Source organism: Sorghum bicolor, chromosome 4 (assembly GCF_000003195.3).
Source record: "Sorghum bicolor cultivar BTx623 chromosome 4, Sorghum_bicolor_NCBIv3, whole genome shotgun sequence".
NCBI lineage: Eukaryota > Viridiplantae > Streptophyta > Magnoliopsida > Poales > Poaceae > Sorghum > Sorghum bicolor.
The window spans coordinates 54112154-54132449 of record NC_012873.2 but is presented as its reverse complement, the minus strand read 5'-3'; the positions used below and the strand labels follow the sequence as shown (position 1 = coordinate 54132449).

The 20296-nt window shown below is 45.3% G+C and overlaps 3 protein-coding genes, 1 long non-coding RNA gene and 1 pseudogene across 4 annotated transcripts; 4 read left to right on the top strand and 1 right to left on the bottom strand.

Annotated features, from left to right (window-relative positions):
• LOC8072624 (phosphopantothenate--cysteine ligase 1) lies at window positions 303-2953 on the top strand. Its single transcript, XM_002454008.2, has 9 exons — window positions 303-506; window positions 650-773; window positions 1287-1331; window positions 1483-1568; window positions 1663-1715; window positions 1795-1854; window positions 1937-2038; window positions 2159-2278; window positions 2412-2953. Exons 1-9 carry the CDS (start codon window positions 389-391, stop codon window positions 2700-2702), a joined length of 999 nt encoding a protein of 332 aa, XP_002454053.1. The 5' UTR covers window positions 303-388; the 3' UTR covers window positions 2703-2953.
• Window positions 6188-6768, top strand: LOC8072623. Its single transcript, XM_002454007.2, has one exon. The coding sequence runs from the start codon at window positions 6292-6294 to the stop codon at window positions 6550-6552; it is 261 nt and encodes an 86-aa protein (XP_002454052.1). The 5' UTR covers window positions 6188-6291; the 3' UTR covers window positions 6553-6768.
• On the bottom strand, window positions 7509-8166 carry LOC110434331. Its single transcript, XR_002451760.1, has 2 exons — window positions 8046-8166; window positions 7509-7811 (listed from the first exon to the last, which is right to left on the bottom strand). It is a non-coding gene; the product is annotated as an uncharacterized LOC110434331 (long non-coding RNA).
• Window positions 12969-13765, top strand: LOC8072622. Its single transcript, XM_002454006.2, has one exon. The coding sequence runs from the start codon at window positions 13121-13123 to the stop codon at window positions 13397-13399; it is 279 nt and encodes a 92-aa protein (XP_002454051.1). The 5' UTR covers window positions 12969-13120; the 3' UTR covers window positions 13400-13765.
• Window positions 16966-17222, top strand: LOC8068942 (annotated as a pseudogene).

Sequence of the window (20296 nt, the reverse complement as noted above, 5' to 3'; positions counted from 1 at the left end):
GGGAGAGGGGGGGGGGGGGGGGGAGGGAAAGACAGAAGATGCACAGGTGGTAGGATTTTACGAGAGCTCCATGGTTGTGGCCCAGCACCGCAGGCAAGGCGATGGGTGGTGCGGTGGCGGTGCTTCTGGAGGAGGAGGAAGCTACAAAGAAATGTCGGGAGAGCCCTATAGACAGTTCCACAACAAAACAAACGGCTGCCAGGCCAACACCGTACATACATGGTTTTACCATGTGAAAAATGCTAAACAGACCTTAATGCACCGCACACTCCCCTAATCGTCTCCGCTTCTTTAAATACTCTCCTGCCCCTCTCGTCGTTCTTCCATCAGCGAACCACCCGCGGTCCAAACCCCGCGAGTGAACCCCCAGCGCAATCCACAATCCACAATGGTCGCGGCGGGAGATCCGGAATCCTTCTTCGCCACCTCGCCCCCGCTGCGCGACGCCAGCGCTATCGCCGCCAACCTGCAGGAGTTCGTTGCCCGCAATTCGCACGCCTCATCAGGTAGCCGCGCCCTCGCTGCCCTGGAACGCGCGCGGGGCTTTTCGTCGAACACCTGAGGGGCTGTGTGTGCGCGACTGTGTAGGGACGAGCCTTTGACCGCACGCTAGCTAACCCGTGCGGCCTGTCTTGCAATGTGCGCGCAGAGGGCGGCGGGCGGCGGCGGATCGTTTGCGTCACGTCGGGCGGGACGACGGTGCCGCTGGAGCAGCGATGCGTGCGCTACATCGACAACTTCAGCTCCGGCCACCGCGGCGCCGCGTCCACCGAGTAAAATTTCCTTTTGCCCTCACCTCACCCACCTCTTCAGTTGCTCTTCGTGCTCTCGTGCGCCATGATCTTTCCCGTATTCTGTTTCAACACATACCAGACGCTCCGTTCAACCACGATCATAATTCATAACTTTCCCTTTCGACAAAACATCTATTTTTACTTATAGATCAAGTGTGCTACATTGATGGGAATAGTAACTAGGTAGTACTGTGCTCCTTATGAGCTTGTCCCGTAAGCGTGTAGTGCGTGTACTACACTGAAGTTAGAAAAATGAGAGGCTAGAAAAATGGCCTGGATCAGTGAGTGGCCAGTTGTTGGTTTTCTGGCATGTTGGATAAATTTCCACTGAATTTCTTTACTGAACATATGGTGTGCCATGTGATACCTTGTTGGACTTGATAGCTGTCTCAGAAATGCACTGTTAGTATATATAGTCTCTGTCCATTACAAGTTTGATGAACAGTAAGTACTCTCAAGTACTCATTTCCGTTTTTTTTTCTGGTGATACAGGTATTTCTTAAAGGCTGGCTATGCGGTCATTTTCGTCCATCGGCGGTAATCCGCAAAGCTATAGCAGCTGCTTCCTTTCAAAACAATCCAACAACTTTTACTTTTCCTCTCCCAGTTTTCTCGAATGTTCAGTATACAAATAATGCAAAAAAGATTATTCTTCACCTAAAATACATTATGTTGCGCATGAATGCAGAGGGAGTTGCCAACCTTTCTCTAGGTTCCTGCCTGATGATTCATTTCTCCAGTTCTTTGATGTCACAACAGATTTGAAGGTTCAAGGTTGGTAATATACAGCTTCTAGGACAGATGAAAAATAAAAGAATAAAATTACCTCCTTACTGTGTTAAAATCTCTTATATATTTGTTTAATCAGTGGTCGAGTCCCAAGCAACAGTGGTAAAGAAAGCAATTGGGGATTATCGCAAGGTATGACATTTGAAACGGGTATTCGACTGTGGCATACAGATGTGCTGATGACCTTGACTGAGAGGTGAACTTGTCACAGGCTATTGAAGGAGGCTCGCTGCTGAAACTCCCATTCACTACGATATTTGAATATCTTCAGGTCTTGCAAATTTGCTTTTTATTTATTTGAGTCACATGGGAATAAGGTAACTTGAACAGCATTGCACGACACATGATTACAGTTACTGAAGATGGTGGCTACATCTATGAGTTCTGTGGGTCTCCACGGGATGTTCTATCTCGCTGCAGCTGTGTCTGACTTTTATGTTCCATGGGATAGCATGGTATGATGTACAGTAGGAGATGCGTTGTCTGGTTGAGTTAAACGCTTCATCCAGCATGTTTTATCATGCTTTACTGCGAAGTGCCTAACATGATTCGTAGGGAATTTGACTATTGTGCAGGAAAAACATAAGATTCAGTCAGCCGGAGGCCCACTGGATATGAAGCTCAGTCAAGTTCCAAAAATGCTTTCAGTTCTGCGAAACCAATGGGCCCCGTTGGCCTTCTGTATATCCTTCAAGGTGAGTTTTGTGTAGAATGATGATACCACGCCATCACGGCACAGGAGAGAAAATATCTCATGCCAAACACGCTATTAGGTTTCTACTCAATATTAACCCTTTATCCAACTTCTTTTAAATAAATGCCATTCAGCTGGAGACGGATTCAGATATTCTAGTTCAGAAAGCAGAAATGGCTCTAAACAAGTACAGGATGAACGTTGTTGTGGCCAATCTTCTTGCAACGTACAAAGAGGAGGTCGTCATTATCTCAAATGGCGAAAGCAATACCATTCGAAGGTGCAACAAAGATGAGGATCTGGAGGAGCATATAATCAAGCTCCTAGAGAAGAGCCACTCAAAATATATTTATAGTAGCACAGAAGGGCGCAATAAGAATGATTACGGAAAGGTTATACCGTTAGGCATCAAGAGTCTGGCATGAGGGAAACACTGATTGATTCTGGAACTCAAAATAACAAGAGAGCTCTGCCATCAACTATGAGAAACCACTATACATGTAATTTTTTTTAACGACTCTATACATGTAATTTGTACCTTTGCTGGTATGTATATGTAAGCAGCACTGTTATAATTGTTCTCTCTCTCTCAAACACACCACCAGAAAAGATGGTCCAAAGTTAAATGTATCATTTGCTATTCACTTATTGATTAAAGGCTTTGTAATCAGAAATACTTATTCTTTGAACTGTTTGTTGACTTGTTCAATGACAATGGACGTCACCTAGTTTATCGGTGAACTTACGACTTACCTACTAATTCAGTAACAAATGATAGTGGTGAGACTCACAACCAATCACCCATAATCGTCGGTAAATCAGTTTATATTGCTTATATATTGGAGGTAGTGGATTGTGTATAGATGGCCAAAAGGCATCAGGCCTAGGCTGGTACGCGGCCCGTTACTTTGGTCCGACCACTACTATTTATGAGCCACAACGGTCCATTTATGAGGCGACCTAGTAAGCCCCTATAGAACGGCAATGAATACTCGAAACCCGACTATACGACACGTTTGGTTACTTCATCCGTGAGTATGTAATAGATAAAAATACCCGTCAAGTAAGCAGGTATGGCCATGCGTGTATAGGAACATACTACCTATACTCGTGTACTCACGGGTAATTTATACCCATTTTAGCAATACATGTCTTCATTGTTATTACAAAATTTACACACACACACATATCCAATATATCTATGATTATTATACTATTGATTAGTGAATTTTTGTGACCATGTTATACAATTGTTGATCCCTATTCACAAATAATTTATGATATATGATTTTTAATAATATAATATATTCAAGTTTTTCTGTTTGTAGCGGGTCGAGTATTTTTAACCATGTGTGTACGGGTATGGATAAATTCTTTTACTACATGTGCGAAATAGGTAATTGGTACAAGTATTGTAAGGATGACACTATTTGACGCGTATATACCCATTACCATCTCTAGGCCCACAACCGCAAATAAAAGTTTGTTGGACACCAGCAGTGAACCCTAGCCAAAGTTCGCCCACCCCCTCTTAAACCTCTCCTGTCGATGTCACTTCCTTCCTCGTTTTGCACTCTCTTCCCATCTCACTTCTAGTCACTCCAGATTCTCGCATATCTTCATTCTCCCCTCATAACTACACCACTCACTTTCCATTCCCCTGCTATCCTCCATCTCCTCCGCATACCCACTCTAACCATCGCTGCTCCCGCCCCTTCACTCTCCTCATTGCTCCTTGCCCTCTCCATCGGCACTCCCACAATGTGATATCATGAAGGCTCATCACGTTGACTATGTATAGATCCTCGACGTCGATTGCCTCTAGATTCACCATATCCCCTCTACTCTCGACGACCTAGCTATTCCACCTCCAATCCCAATGAAGCGACAGTGCCCACCATGCTTGCATGTGTCCAACAAGCTCATCGAGTATGCATCATAGTCCCCGCCTAGGCCTTAGAGTGAGACCATGGGCGGACACAAACATGCTTCTCAAACCGTCCATCTTGCCATCTATAGTTGTGGTACTACTATACGATTGAGACAAAACAACATGTTGTATCGACTCCATGGTGTAGGCATATCACATTTGTTTGGATGGTCCCTCTCGCCATTGATTTTTTGCAGAGTGCAAGGCAGCATGAAGTATCCCTAATTCCCATTGGATATTAGCGCCTAATTCTCTTGGGATCTTGAGCGATCATGTAGACTCATGTAGATCAGAAGCCACTATTCCCTCTGTCTTAAAACACAAATCAACTAATAGAAGTCAGCTAGATGGGCACGTCATGGACTCCAGCAGACGACGTCCTGTTCTCTGTGTGGACAGCAGGACGAGACTTCCGACCACCTCCTCCTCGCTTGTGTCTACAGTAGAGAGGTTTGGTTCCGCCTGCTGAGCTTCGCAAACCTTCAGCAGCATGCCCCGGGCATGGACGACACTCTCGCGGACTGGTGGCTGGGGACAAGTAACGTCATTCATGTAGACGTGCGCAAGCCATTCGACTTCATTGTCCTTTTGGTCACTTGGGAGATCTGGAAGGAGCGCAACAGGCGGACGTTCGACGGCGCCTCACGCTCATGCTCCTTGCTTCTAAAGCGCATCCAGGAAGAGATGGAGTCGTGGGTTGCTGCAGGCTACCGGCTCCTCTCGCCGCTCGTTCACCTCGTCTCCTAGAGTGTCCCCCTCTCCCTCTCTCTTTTAGCGGATTAGTTCTATCCCTTAGTACACCGGTCAAGCTCCACCGTTAAAGCCGGTGCTCTGTGTTAGTGTGTTTGGCCGTTAGCCTATGGTATCTCATCATGGGTCTTTACGTGCTTGTACTCAAACTCCTTTTTCCCTTAAAGCAACACGTGCTAAGGCACGATTTCAAAAAAAAAAGTTTATTAATCAACTTTCTAGTGAAGAACAACAATATTTATGATACATACAGAATAATTTGGCTTGGAATAACTTCATCACATCACATTATATATAAAGCCAAAAGGTAGTTTGCACTCGTGAACCAAAAAGTCACGTGCACGTTTGACGCTTGGGCCGCCGGCAGCGCGCACGCGTTCAATAACGAACAAGCTAGTCCACCACGGGGAGCAGGCGGCAGCGGTATACGTACGTCTAGCAGAGCTGAACAACGGCGGTGCCCGAGAGCAGCTTCCACAACGTTGTTTCTTTCTTCGTTCCTCCACTGACGACTGAACGAACCATTAATTATTATTCTTCTTCGTTCGACCGCCAGCCGGGACGGACTCTCTCACCGGCCGGCATTTTGCACAATTTCCCCCGAAACTCACGCGTAGTCATCGCATGCTGGCTGGCCTGCCCGTGAGCGGCGAGTCGATATCCGTGACCGTGTGAGGCCCCGCAGTAGCCCCCGAACGAGACCTCCAGCCGAACGAACCGTGAAAACAAAGTAAACCCGCCCAGCTCCCCCGTCCCCCGTCGCGATCGCGAGACTGGCGCCCGCGCACGGGACGGGGATCCTCCACTCGCGGCACGCGCAGCCTGCCGCCGCCTCCGGGCGTCCGCATCACGTCGCGCGGTGGTCTCGCGCCCCGCGGGCGGTGATGGACTGGGTAGGTGTAGCGGGGACCGATCGACGAGACGACGACCGTGGCATTGCACGGGAGACTTTTGGGCCTGCGGTGCCGGTGCGTCACGCGTGACATCGCGGAAATTCGGTTGGGTGTGTGGGGGGGGGTTAATTTGGCTCCACTCGCAGCGGGTACGTAGCGCAGCTCGTTTTCAGCATGCGGATGAGGCCGGCGATCGCTTCCGCGCGGCCCAAGTAATACCGAGATTCTCCGTCGCTCTGGCAGTTTTCCTACCTTTCAGCTTGCGTGCCAAAGTCTACGGCCCGTGCTCCGCGCACCGCCCGCCCTAGCGTACGTAGTGGCTATAAAAGAAGCGGGGCGCAGCTCAAGCCAGCTCGCAAGTCACGGAGAGCGTGCAGCAGAACAGAGCAGAGCTACTTCAGGCAGCTTACAAGGAGAAAGACAACTTGCTAAGAGATTGCGATGGCGTCCATGATGATGGGAGGAGACTTGGTGGAGGCGTACGTGCTCAAGAACGCGTACAAGGAGAAACTCCGGCGCATGGAGGCCGCCGAGGAGACGAAGAAGGGCAAGCTGGGCCCCGTGGCGGAGAAGAAGGTCTCGGGCGGCGGAAGCAGGGGAGGAGGAGGCCTGTTTGGGCTCCTTAAGAAGAAGGTGCACCCAAAAGCGGCGGCCGCGTCTCCCATGGAGACCACCAGCGCTGAAGAAGCAACCTCTTCTTGATTCAGCTCTGTGTCCGTCCAACAAATTCGCACGAGGCCTGCTTTTTTCTTCTTCTCGATCACACGAGGCCTGCCTGCAATTACGCAAGTAGAGGATTTTGTGTAGTCTTCATTCTTTAATTCTTCCTTTGTTGACGATCCGGCGTGTTAATACTCGCTTGGCCTCATGTTGTTTTCATTGGTTACTCGGTGTAATTGTAAATTATATTACGTGAAATGGCAAGACGGCATTGGCGAAGCGCCCAAGCCATAATATATAAATATGTAATTAACTAAAGCTGGAATATTGTTTTCCCTATATGTAATGCGATACGCGGAACTGCTAGCGCCCGGACGTCCGGCGCTAACAACGCGTCCGGACGCCGAGCCCCCCCACCCGCGCCACAGAAAAGAAAAAAAAAAGAAAACTCCATCCGCCTCTAACCAACTCACCTCTGCCCCACTCGTCCCGCCTGAAAGACCGTTTCTTATCCGCTCCCTCCCAACCAACTTACCTCTGCCCCGCTCGCCCCACACAGAGGACCGCACTTTGTCCGTTTCCCACGCAAGGAGCCCATCCTCCGCACCCACGAGCATGGGATCCGCTCTGCCCCTCGCTTTGTCGGTCCCTAGCAGATCCGTCTGCCGCTAACTCGTCCCTACAACCTATCCCCATACTTAACGCTGCAACACAATATGTATAATAGTGCAACAACACCTGACATACTGCTACAACAAACAAGTTGAAGTAGCTGAAACATCATAAACATCGTATTACAACAAACAAGAACAACTGCTGCAACAACATGCAAACAACTGCTACAACATACAGATTGAAGTATTGGATAGAACAGCTAAAACACCATAAATATAATATTACAACAACAAAGAACGGCTGTTGCAACAATATGTAACAACTAATACAACAGCATAAGTTGAAGCATTGCACGGAGCAGCCGAAACACCATAGACATAGTATTACAACAACATCGACCAACTGTTGCAACAATATGCAACAACTAATACAACAGTGCAGATTAAAGCATCGGATGAAGCAACTAAAACACCATGGACATAGTACTACAACAACACCGAACAAATGTTGTAACAACATAAAACAAACTACTACAACATGCAGACTGAAGCAACTGAAACAACATCTCAAAACACAAAACTGCAACAACGACTAAAACCTACTGCAACGTCTAGATAGAACCATTGCAACAATGACGAGATCTGAACCCGAGAGCTCGACGGGACCCTATCCTACTGCAACATCACCTGAAAAATATACTGCAAAAAATCAGAGAACACCATTACAACACGTAAGAGCACTGAATCCCAAGAACTCGCCGAAACCCTGGCCAACACAATATCCCGTAGATCTAGATCCAGAGGAAGAGCAGGAGGAGCAAGAGGTGGAGGAGGAGCAGAGGAGGGCTCAGATCCAGATCCACAAGAGGAGAGAAGAAAAAGGGAGAGAAAGGCTTCGGATCCAAATCTCTCCCCACCTACCTCGTCGGAGCCGCGTCGTTGTCTCCATCTCCAGATGTATGGAGGTCACGAGAGCGAGGGAGAAAGAGCAGGGAGGAAGGAAGTTGCGCCGCTCACTGAAAGCTGCCACCGTCGTGCTCTACTCCGGCGGCATGGAGGACGTGTGGGTCGCAGCGGGGAGGGAGGGAGAAAAGGAGGGAGGAGCGGCTCGCGCATGGCAGAAAGTGCGGCCGCATGGTGCGAGATGTGGTGCGAGATGTGAGAGAAGAGTGGGGATGAAAAAAATGAGTGGATAAGAAGGCGTGGAGGGCAATAAAATGAGTGAACAGCAACCTCCGGACGGACGGACGTCTTATAGATATCATTACCGAATGCGATAGTTAAATATTTTTCATACTATCGTCCAAGTTATGCAGACTTAAACTCAGCTGATGGCTCCGACCACACTAATAAAATGACTCGGTCTGTCTTCAGTCTAGTGACCATCATAACTGAGGAAACAAGGATAATGATATGGCTTGTTCAGGCCGGCTTCGACGGGGCCAGAACTCTCCCATTTTGACCTCTGCAGTCCATATAATTCCATTTCGATCCCAGCTTGAAAAAAAAAATATTTCCCCTTCTGCAAACCAAAGCCGTCTCTCGCTTTTTTTTGTCTCTATAATTGAACTATATATTCTCACTGTTCTTAGAACGTGCTCTGAACATTCTCTCGAAAAATACAAATTATTCTTCTTAACAAGAAAAACATGGTCCCAATAGCGGAGCTAGAAATTATACATAGGAGGGGCCAACCAAAAAATTCAACTTATCAAAACTGAGCACAATTAGTGACCATCTAGCTTAATTAAGACTTGATATAAGTGCTCACACTATATGTATTTTAAGATCAAATGTGTTATTATTTTGGTGGTAGACGATAAACCCTTAATAGCGAGATGTTTGAGATAATTTCGTAAACCTTAAGATCAACGTCTCAGTTTTTCTAAGTTGCTTCATTGTATTATCTAGTCATTTGTACTTCCTCCATCCCAAATTATAAATCATTCTAAGAATCTTAGAGAATCAAAGTATCTTAAGTTTGACCAAAAATTATATAAAGAATTATAAAGATTTATGTCGCAAATAGATATACTACAAAAAAATAAAACTAATGAAGAACCTAATGGTACTTATTGTATCATAAATATTATTATTGTATCATATAAATTTGGTCAAATTTGGGATACTTTGACTCTCTATGTTTTTTGGAATGACTTATAATTTAGAACAGAGGAAGTATGATTTTATTATCTAGATTATATTAATAAGTATATATGACAATATTGTTATATTTCTCTCTTAATATAAATAAAAATTATTAATTTATACTAGTAAAAAAATTTTGTTGACACATGTTAGGGGGGGCCATGGCCCTACCAGCCCCCCCTTGGCTCCGCCACTGCATGGTCCATGTTAGATGTATATGTATTTTGTCTCTATTTGGACGGGTTCTAATAAGTATATATGACAATATTGTTATATTTCTCTCTTAATATAAATAAAAATTATTAATTTATACTAGTAAAAAAATTTTGTTGACACATGTTAGGGGGGGCCATGGCCCTACCAACCCCCCCTTGGCTCCGCCACTGCATGGTCCATGTTAGATGTATATGTATTTTGTCTCTATTTGGACGGGTTCTTTACATATGTACACACTTTCTCCCTCTATACTGAAATAGAGTGTATTGTAACTTCTAAAATTTATGTTGAAATACAATACATTCTATGCTATGTTTTGATTTGACAAAGTTTGTTAAAAAGGAAGGCACGATTTGAGAAGAAACTCTATAATTGAAATAATCTATAGATACATATATTATTTGAATATTCTTTTAAATTATCTTAAAATTCATAGAACGCACAAGATAGAGGCAATATATATTTGCACCTTTAGGTCTTGAAATACAATTAATTGGCCACTCTAACATGGTATCAAGCTAGGGTTTCTGTTCTCACCTTCTTCTGCTGAGCCATCGACACCCCGTCAACTCTATTGGCCTCACTGAGCCGCAACACGTCCGCGTGGCCCCCTACCCATGCACACACGTCGGACAACCACACCCTCGAGCCCCCGACACCCCAAACCACCAGCATCACCCATACACGCTTGCGTGGCTCCCACCCACTCGGAGTCTGCTCACCCACCCAGTGGCCTGCCTGTTCGCCTCTAGGTCTGTGCTCTCTATTGCTTGTGTGACCTATTGCCCTAGTGGTATTGTGCGCTTCTCCACGTGCGACTAATTATGTGGTTTCTGGTTTCCCATCTCTGTATCTTTTATTTTTAAAAAATAAAGAAAAGAAAAAACTACTTGTCTCCTTCCACGGTGTCTCCTAGGTGACCCAGTGCTATTCTTGTCCCGCGGTGCCCTATCATTTTCAATGGCACAAATTGGAGAGAGTTTGTGTTTCCTATAGAGATCCACATGGATGCCAACAACTATGGGGCTATCTCATGGGGAGTGGATCTGTCCTTCACGTCCTGTTTTCCCGACGCCGCCCACATACACATTGGATGTTGCAATGCTAAGAGTGAATCACTTGAGGCATTTGAGGTTGAGATGGAAAGCTATCGGTCTAATTGTCTATGACTATGAGACCTGGCCGCATGAAGAAAAATGTGCTAAGCCCATCTTACTTGCGAACATGGAGAGCGATCTCTCATTGTCCCTCAGAGGCTTTGCCACCTCACACATTATGTGGGACCATCTTCATCACACTTATGAGATCCATAATCAAACGATGTACCTTTCGGTTGTTGAGGAGGCCTAGACGCTTCATCAGCTTGATTCTATAATTGAGGACTTCCACCATCAGATGACAGAAGTCTAGCATTGTTTTGATGGGTTGTGCGCTGAGTTTTATGGTGATGGTACTTAGATAGAGACACACTTCGCCTTCACGAGTTTCTCTCTCAGCTTTGCCCTGAGTTTGAGACTGTCCGGGCGCAATTGCTGACTCATCATTCCTGCAAATCGCTCTCAGCCTGAGCTATGAGACAAAGACAGTCTTTAAGCTAAGGGTGTGAGTCATGTTCTGTCGCAACCCTTTGTCTAGACAGCCACACCTTCCTCGCAAGTCTCCTCACCTCCATCTTAGTCCTCTCTAGTGGTGGTGGGGGCACCTTCCAGTGTCCAGTGTAGCTATATCAAGCTCTATGCTCACGAGAAGAAGGATTGTCACAAGAAGTAGCATGATCGGAAGGAGCACTGTGGTCGATGCTCCTCTCACAACTTCTCTCAAGGGTCTGGTGTTTCAAGAGGTTCTTGCCCTACTATAGCAACCCAAGCCTTAGTTTCCCGAACTACTACTTAGGCATCTAGTTTTGCTCCTTCTCCATTAGGATATCATCTCTAGGTTTCTTAATGAAAGGATCAAGATGCCAAATTTTTGCATATGCGAAGCTATGACTGCTTGTATCTATGAAGTTATGAGCCTCTAACTGCGGAGCTAATCGAACTCGGTAGCATGTGATTTCTCAAAAGATGTTAGTTCTTCTTCCAACTAGTTCAACGACCAACTCTTTCATTTAGAGTTTCAGCCTACTGATGCTTGATCAGAGCATTTTAGTTTAATAGTTTGTTGGTGCCAAGTGCTAACTGAATAAACCGAACATGCATAATTAGTCTACAAATTTGTCTTGGCATATTTGATCACCGCACAATATAATAATTAAATGTTGCGGCTAACCTTTGAAACGGTGAAATAAAACTCTTCACTAAGTTGTTTAATTCATAGTTATCAATGCTCTCACGTCTTGAAATAGGATGAACCTCCCATTGAGACAATTTAAGAGCGGCTTGGGGGCAAACCGTGTTTCAAGCGGAAGGTAATGTCATGGATTGAACCATTGGATGGGCTTTCAAGCTGGGCCGTGTGATGGGCTTCTAGGTGCCTTAGCCGGGATAGGAGCAGAATAATAAAAAATCAGGGCGACCATCAGGAAAGGATATCGAATAGACATTGTCGAAGTCGTCTTCCTTCTCGAGTCCTTTGTTCCTAACCTGTCCCTGTAGCAGTTTTTGCCTTTCCTACCTTTGATCCTTGCTTTCCCTATCTAGTTTCCTTCCATTCTTCTTAGATTGTATCCCCAAACTATAAGACTATTGTAAATGTGCTTTGGTTGAGGAGGTCCATAACAAAACCCTAGCCGCCGTGAAACCGTGAAAACAAACTAATCCACCTAGTTTCCTCGTCTCCTCGTCGTGATCACGCAACTAGCGCTTGCGCACGGGATCCACTCGCGGCACACACAAGATCCTACCGCCATCCCACTCCCATCATGCCTGTTGCCACCTCCGGTCCTCTACATCCTGTGTCATGGTCTTGCCCCGTGGGCGCTAATAATGATGGATGGCAGTGGGGCTGACGACCTTGGCATTGGCACATTGCATTGCAACTTGGGCCTTGTTTAGTTCCTACTCAAAAAAATTTTATCCTATCACATCAAATATTTAGACACATGTATGAAATATTAAATATAAATTTAAAAATAATTAATTATATAGTTTGCATGTATTTTGCGAGATAAATGTTTTAAACCTAATTAGTCTATGATTAGATATTAATTATTATAGTTATAAATGTACTATAATATCTTGTATATAATTAGATATTAATTATTATAGTTATAAATATGCTACAATATCTTGCAAGGGAGACTTTTGGGCCCGGTGCCGGCTGGTGTGTCACGCGTGACATCGCGGAAATTCGGTTGGGGGGGGGGGGGGGGGGGTTGGGTAGCGCAGCTCGTTTTCAGCATGCGGGGACCGAGATTCTCCGGCCTCAGGCAGTTTCCTTTCCTAGCTTTCAGCTTGCGTGCCAAGTCTACGGCTCTACGGCCCCCCTGCTCCGCCCACCGCCGTTGCCGTAGCTAGCGTAGCGGCTATAAAAGCAGCGGGACGCAGCTCAACTGCTCAAGCCAGCTCGCAAGTCACCGAGAGCAATCAACGCAAGCAGCTGAGCTACTTCAGACAGCTTTATTTGAGCAGAGCAGAGCAGAGGATCCGAGGACTCGAGGAGGAAGACACAGCTTGCTAAAGAGATCGCGCGCGATGGCGTCCATGATGATGGGAGGAGACTTTGTGGAGGCGTACGTGCTCAAGAACGCGTACAAGGAGAAGCTCCGGCGCATGGAGGCCGCCGAGGAGACGAAGAAGGGCAAGCTGGGCTCCGCGGCGGAGAAGAAGGTCTCGGGCGGCGGCGGCAGGGGAGGAGGAGGAGGAGGAGGCCTGTTTGGGCTCCTGAAGAAGAAGGTGCACCCAAAAGCAGCGGCCGCGTCGCCCATGGAGACCAGGAGCACTGAAGAAGAAGAAGAAGAAGCCTCTTCTTGATAAATTTGCTGTCGCCATTGCCAGACGTTCGGTCGGCGCACGGATTGGTGGAAAACGCCTGCTTGCAATTACTACGACGCAAGTAGTAGTGCTTCTAGGTTTGTGTAGTCTTCGTTCCTTCTTTCTTTGTTGATTGACGATCGATCCAGCGTGTTTCTCGCTTGATGTCGATCATGTTGTTTCATTGGTTACTCAGTGCAAGTTATATTACGTGAAATGGCAAAAACGGCATTGGCCAAGCGCCCAAGCCATAAGTGATAAGTCCATAACTTCAGCTAGAATACTGTTTTCCCTGGTGTAATGTAACGCGATAATTAGATACTTGTCATATTAACGTCCAAGTTATGCAGACCTTAATTCTGGTGATTCAGCTTTTGATGGCTCCGAGCACACTGAAATGGCTTGGTCTGTCTCCAGTCTCCTGATCAGTAGAGTACTCAGGAGAGCAGCCAGCAAACAAGGATAATGATGTGGCTAAAAACTATGATGTCCAGACCGGCTTGAGACCAACATGGGAATAGGAAAGTGGTTCCAGAACTCTCCCATTTTGACCTCCGCAAGCTTCCATTTCGATCCCTGCCGGCCAAGCGGGGCTTGAAAGTGAAAGCTCCCATTTCGATCCGTGCCGGCCAAGCGGAGCTTGAAAAAAAAAAAAGAAAATTCTTTCCCTCTCAGCAAACCAAAGCCATCTCACGCGCTTTTTGGTCGCTGTAATTGAACTATATATATTCTCATCTCACATTCTCCGCACGTTCTAATAATTAAGAAAAGATAAGCTGCGGACGCGACTAATAGATGTGTACGTGTCCCATAACGCACACAAGCGGTTGTTCTGGACGCAACAAGGATGAGTACTAGTCCATATTTTAAACACCAGCTGGCTAGATCTCGTGGCCGCCAACTTCATTGACTTCAGACGATTACACATTGGTAATCTCAGCAGAAAGCAAAAATCAAATTGATGATTCTTGGCATGCCTACGTGCGTGTTTCAAGCATGGATAAGATGGATCGAGCGAAGTCTTAAAAAGTTACGGGAAGGGGAAGTGCAGTGTGTTGACTATGGTTTTGTGCAGGAGAAAATCTAGCCAATTCCTCGACCGAGGGGTTTGGTTGCAACCCCGGAGGTTTTGCCTCGCGCGCCTGTTGACGCGTTCCATTTTGACTGCCTAGTCTACGGAAACTCACCGTATGTTTGGATTGGGGGTTGGACTGTAATATTTCAGGTTTAACCTATATGGCCTGCTGTTTGATTTAGAGAGTAGTGAACTGGGTCCAACTCAGTTGTGAATAGGGTTGCATTCATCCCTCAAAACGAAGAGACCAATTGAACCCAGAAGAACAGCGTGAAGCTCCCATCCGCGTCCGCCTCTGCAAGGCCCTGACTCGGTCCCAGACTGCACTCACGGCGACCCTGCCCCTATCCCCCGCGCTCACAACGGTCCTCTTGTCCATGCCCGTGTCGGCCGCGCCCTGTCTCCGATTCTCGAGGCACTTTCCTGGCGCTTGAAGTGGGCCTAGACGAAACAAGAAATCAGGATATCTACCTAGTGGTAGATCTAGAGTGAAAGTTTAGGGGGCTGAAACTATTAGAGTTTATTATCATTTTCAACCTCTAGCCTATTTTCTTTCAAAGCAATCTTAGCAAAAGAAATCTTAGAGGGACTCTACGGAGCTCCATAGGATCTACGACAGTAGGGGGGCTTAAGCCTCCCTCCCCTGCTCCACTGTTGGATTCGCCCCTATCTCTATTCTCTACCCAACATGATATGTCTTAGGCTTGCTACACCCTTAGCAATTTTTCTTCAGGCTACCTAACACACCTTGGCTATCAAAGTCCACTGAGCTGGGGAAGAACATTCGATGTGCTGAGATGAGAAGCAACTTTTTATTTATTTATTCAGAGAAGCAACTCTTTTTTTTTCTAATTTAGAGAAGCAGCTTCTAAGACATTAAAATATCGTTATACCCTCCAAAATAATTAGAAGCTAGTTATGGGCCCGCTTATTTTTTTGGTTCCGGCCCAAAATTTGAGTTCCTTTCATCTAGTTCATCCTATTTTTAAACCATCGGATCTGACAAAACGGAGGGCTCTCATAATTTCCAAGCGCTGTAAAAATTTTACTTATTATTTATTACTAGCAAATATGCCTGTGCGTTGCAATAGAGAATAAAATAAAAGATTTCTATTGAATAATAATTATTTTTGGTTTGGATAATAAAAACTCCATAATTAATCTAGTAATCCTAAGATGTGTGTTGCGGGTGCAAATAAACATTTGGAATAAATGGTTTTTTAAGCGTACCTGGTAGAGGTGGTCCTCTATTCCTATTTCTCCTCAGCAACAGCAGTATGGCACCGGCGAGCACAGCAGCTACAGGCAGTGCGATCTCTAAAACAAGAGCCGTCCTTTTACGTTTTGATGATTTCCCTATAAATAAATTAAGTCAAACTGGTTTAGAGAAAATGTCAAACAGTGGACAATAATAGCTACCTACCCTATTTTAATACTAAAAATAAAGCACAGTTGTTTTCATTGCTATACAAGTTTATTTACCCTATAAAACTTAGTGCGTATTCCAATGATGATATAGCCCTCCCCATCAATCAATAAAACAAACCGCGTCATCGTTCTCACTCAAATCATCAATCTAATAATCAGGTACGAAGCTAGAAAAAAAAATTAGGAGAGGAGGGTTAAACAAAAGTGCTACGTCGACTTAACTCTACTATAACCCTCACAGTAGAAAAATATATTAGCTTAAAGTAGTCTTATATTAAAAACATCGATCAACGATGAAATTCATAAAATATATTAAAAAAAATAAAGGTCTCAATCCACCCTACCTTATAAATTCGTGTCTAAAATTAGAAAGCTAGGGGCTCCAGTGGTCTAGCAGCGGTAGGGGGGGCTAGAGCCCCCTAGCCCCATCGCTAGTTTCATCCCTGCTAATAACGATCTCCTCCCACAATAATATTTTTAGGGCCCATCATGTCATCCTGAGGGGTGAGGGCCCATCACCCACTCCTCTCCCTAACACACCGATGGCCGGCCACCAGGACGACCACCACCCGCGGGCGCAGAGCCACGAGTTGGAGGTCAAGCGCTACAACAGCCGCGTGCGCAAGCCGACTGAAGCCTATACAGACTGGATAGCTAGACAGAAAGATATCTGGTGGAATAAAATTTTCACAATTATATATTAGGGAAAGATTTCTATACATCATCTAGCTAGCTATTTACAAATTTTCACTGTGGACACCCTAGAAGAGCGGGGGCACACCTCAACTCCTTCTCCGCAAACTCACATGAAGCACACAGCTGGTCTTGTTTAGTTCACCTTAAAATCTAAAATTTTTTCAAGATTCTCGTTACATTGAATTTTGTGGCACATGCATAGAATATTAAATATAGATAAAAATAATAATAATTAATATCTAAAAACTTTTTGATCTAAACCATGGCTGAGCTACTTCTGTCAGCCTAATCGAGAAGAAGATGAATAGGCAGTTCAGTTGCAGAGGAAAAGTTTCATTAGGAGAGGAGGATGTGCAGGTCATTTGGGATGGCGTCCATGATGGGAGGAACTTTGTAGAGGCGTACGTGGTCAAGAACGCGTACAAGGAGAAGATCCGGCGCTTGGAGGCCACCGAGGAGAAGAAGAGCAAGCAGAGCTCCACGGAGAAGATGGCCGCGAGCAGCTGCGGCGGCAGCAGCAGGGGAGGCAGAGGACTGTTCGGGCTCATAAAGAAGAAGCAGGTGCATCCCAAAGCTGCCGCTTCGCCGGCAGCGATAGAGACTGGTCATGAAGCCTCTTCTTGAATGTTCAGCTCTATGATCGCCGTGCAATCAGTATGTTGAGACAGGACGGCGGATCGATGAAATGCTGTTTATTTGGCTTTGTCTACGACCATGTAATTTACTTTCTTCTTCTTTCTTGACGACCGGGCATATAACTAGCCTCACGTTCATCGCGCTGTTAATTTCATTTGTTATTAAATGTAATTTATGTGAAATGACAAGGAGAAAAGGTGCGTAAAATTTTCAGCCGTGCCTTGCCATAATTGTTAAACCTGTGGTCAACATATACGCGCGACTCATAATTGTTAAACCATGAAAATTCCATATGCTCATGGCTCATTATATGTATGTGTATATGTGGTCTAGCCACGTGATGGTGTGAACCATTTTCAGGTCTACTTTGAGTAAGTTCTTTTTTATATATATCAATAATATCATCAAAGTGATAAATTTATAAGCATGTATAATGGTATTTCAATTACTTTTTAATAGCATCTATGGGCAATTCATGTGTAAATGTAGGGTTTCCGACTATTTTTCAAAGATACATAATTACTCTGTAAATCTAGAAGATTATTTTTCTATAATAACTGACAGAGCTGGGTAATTATAAGCAAATGAGATTCAATTCAATGAATATTGTTATCCACGATGAATAATCCCGTCAACAATAACACCTTTGACAATGGCCTCCTAGGACACATTATAGGTATACACACGTGGACAGTTTGTTATGTTGAAAACCATGAGGGAGATTCAACAAAGTTATCAGAGATGTTGTGACCTACATACTAGTATTATTTTACAAAAAACGAGTCTATTAGTGGAAGCCAGATGATTGTTGTCTTGACAGGTGAGCTTGAACCCAAAGCAAATCGAACCAATATAAAGGGATAGGTAGGGGATGTCAACATCACCATAGCTCTTACGACAATGAGCCAAGGGATGCAGTTGAAGGTATAGGATGCAGTTGAAGGTATATGTAAATTTCCTATGTTGGTGGCTTCAAACACGGCAGCCGGCACAGACGCTACCGCCAAACAAATTACCAAAAGGCACACTTAACTAGATCTCATCTTAAGTGGTAGCGTCAATTTCTGATGCACGACTAAAAATATACATCATTCCTTTATTATGTGCTAAATAACAAATGAGTAGATGCATCACGCATAAAGAAAAAAAAGCTTATACGTAAAAAAAGAGAGACCTGTAAAATGAGGGAAAGTGGGTTGGACATCAAAATTAACCCGACAAGCAAAGGAGCTTAGGGTCGTTCATCCCTCCCAAGCTCAGAGCACCTAAGGACTAGGACACGACCCTCCCAAGCTGAGAGCACCTAAGGACAGGGATGAAACTTCCTTAGGGCCAAAGAGGGACATATGCCCCCCTTATATACAAACAATTTCTAAAGTACATATTTAAATCTTAGCTTTCAGTTGACAAGAAAATATCAATATGACATTTATTATTGTTGATCATATTTTGATTTGGCAACCTCTTATGAAATAGTTCAATGTTACAGAGGAATAAGACTATGTATGCGGTGTTCCGTATTTATACCAAAGAGAAAGACTGAAAAAATTCATAAAGGAGAAATTGACAACAAAAATATATGTATCACACTAGCTCGCAAGCATTAACGAAGATAACACAGATTTTATGCAATTCATCGTGGACTAGTAATAGTGGGACTAAAAATAATCATACACCTTTTTCTAGTCTATAGTGTCGCCTTATCAATCATGTGATGAAGGAGTGCTATCATATCTATATAAAAGGGTCAACATGGACCACCTCCATACAAAAGGTATGCCAATTTTTAATCTATGTCGAATCAACCTATGACAAGGACTGAGCGTCGTTCTCATGCGCATCCAAATGAGGGCGAAACTGAGGCGGAGGCGATCTAACCCGGGAGATCGACCGTGACAGCCGAGCTCTGGCAATGGCCTCGGCGGCGGCGGCGGATGGTGGCGCTGCAGTGGGGGAAACAGGGCGACATCAGGTGGTCTGGTGGAAAAAAAAGGATACAATAAGCCCGGGCTACGCTTATATAGGTAGAGAGGCGAGGAATGCCGCGGATTGAAGCTCAGTGTCCATGCCGGCAATGGCGGGCACGATTCTCGCCACTGACCGAACGGAAAAAAGGAAGGGAAGGGAAGGGGAGGGGAGGGGAGGGGATGGAGGCGGTGATGCCGGACTCGACGGGATGGGGAAGGAGAGGGCGCACATGGTCGCCTCTACGGCCCGGTGCCGGCTCTGCCATGGATGGAAAGGTGGAGGAGATTGGGGAAGACGGAGGAAGGGGATGACAAGCGGGACCGAGCCGTCAGCGACTGCAAGAGAGAGGCACAGTGGGCTGTTTTCCACCGCTGAGATGGGTTGCGGCCCAGGTAAGGAGGGAGTGAGGGCACGGGTGGGAGGAGATGGGCTAGCCAGATTGGGCCCATGAGAGGGAGGAAGAGAGTTTTATTCTTTTTTCATTTTGCAAAAGACCTTTCGGAGTTCAAATTCAAACCTTTTCAAACCAAACCAAGTCTATGCTACGACTATTACACACTTATCTCCTCACGAGAAGCGCACATGCAAGCTTGTTTATCTGAGCACGGGAGAAGAAGAAAAAACAAGGAGAAGATCCGGCGCATGGAGGCCGCCGAGAAGAGATAGTAGAAAGGGTGGTGCAGCCCCTGTAGAGAAGAAGGTCACTGTTGTCGTGAAAAGGTACACCACAAAGCGGCTGCATCTAGTGAGACCACTGGAGCTTCTTCTTGATGGACTCAGGTCATATTGAACTGTGTGCGCTCCGTCTCCATTGCCGACCGGTCGCCCGCCGTACGTGATGAGGCTAAGCAAGAATTGTTGAAGACGAGGAGCTTGCAGACTTGCAGATAAGACGAAATGGAAGTGTATATATAGCTTGCTCTGCAGACTGCAACTGTTCTGACAGGATTTGTGTGTGCAGAAGAGTTTAGACGATTATTAAATATAGATTATTTACGAAACTAAAAACACAGTTAAAGAATAATTTGTGAAATAAATCTTTTAAGTCTAATTAATTCATATACAATTGGACACTAATTATCAAACAAAACGAA

What these genes read in the sequence shown, in the direction of transcription:
- LOC8072622 (XM_002454006.2), top strand. Translation starts at nt 13,121, where the DNA reads ATGGCGTCCATGATGATGGGAGGAGACTTTGTGGAGGCGTACGTGCTC.
- LOC8072623 (XM_002454007.2), top strand. Translation starts at nt 6,292, where the DNA reads ATGGCGTCCATGATGATGGGAGGAGACTTGGTGGAGGCGTACGTGCTC.
- LOC8072624 (XM_002454008.2), top strand. Translation starts at nt 389, where the DNA reads ATGGTCGCGGCGGGAGATCCGGAATCCTTCTTCGCCACCTCGCCCCCG. An exon ending in AACAGATTTGAAGGTTCAAG is followed by an intron (nt 1,569 to 1,662) that starts GTTGGTAATATA and finishes TTGTTTAATCAG; the next exon opens with TGGTCGAGTCCCAAGCAACA. An exon ending in CCTTCTGTATATCCTTCAAG is followed by an intron (nt 2,279 to 2,411) that starts GTGAGTTTTGTG and finishes AATGCCATTCAG; the next exon opens with CTGGAGACGGATTCAGATAT.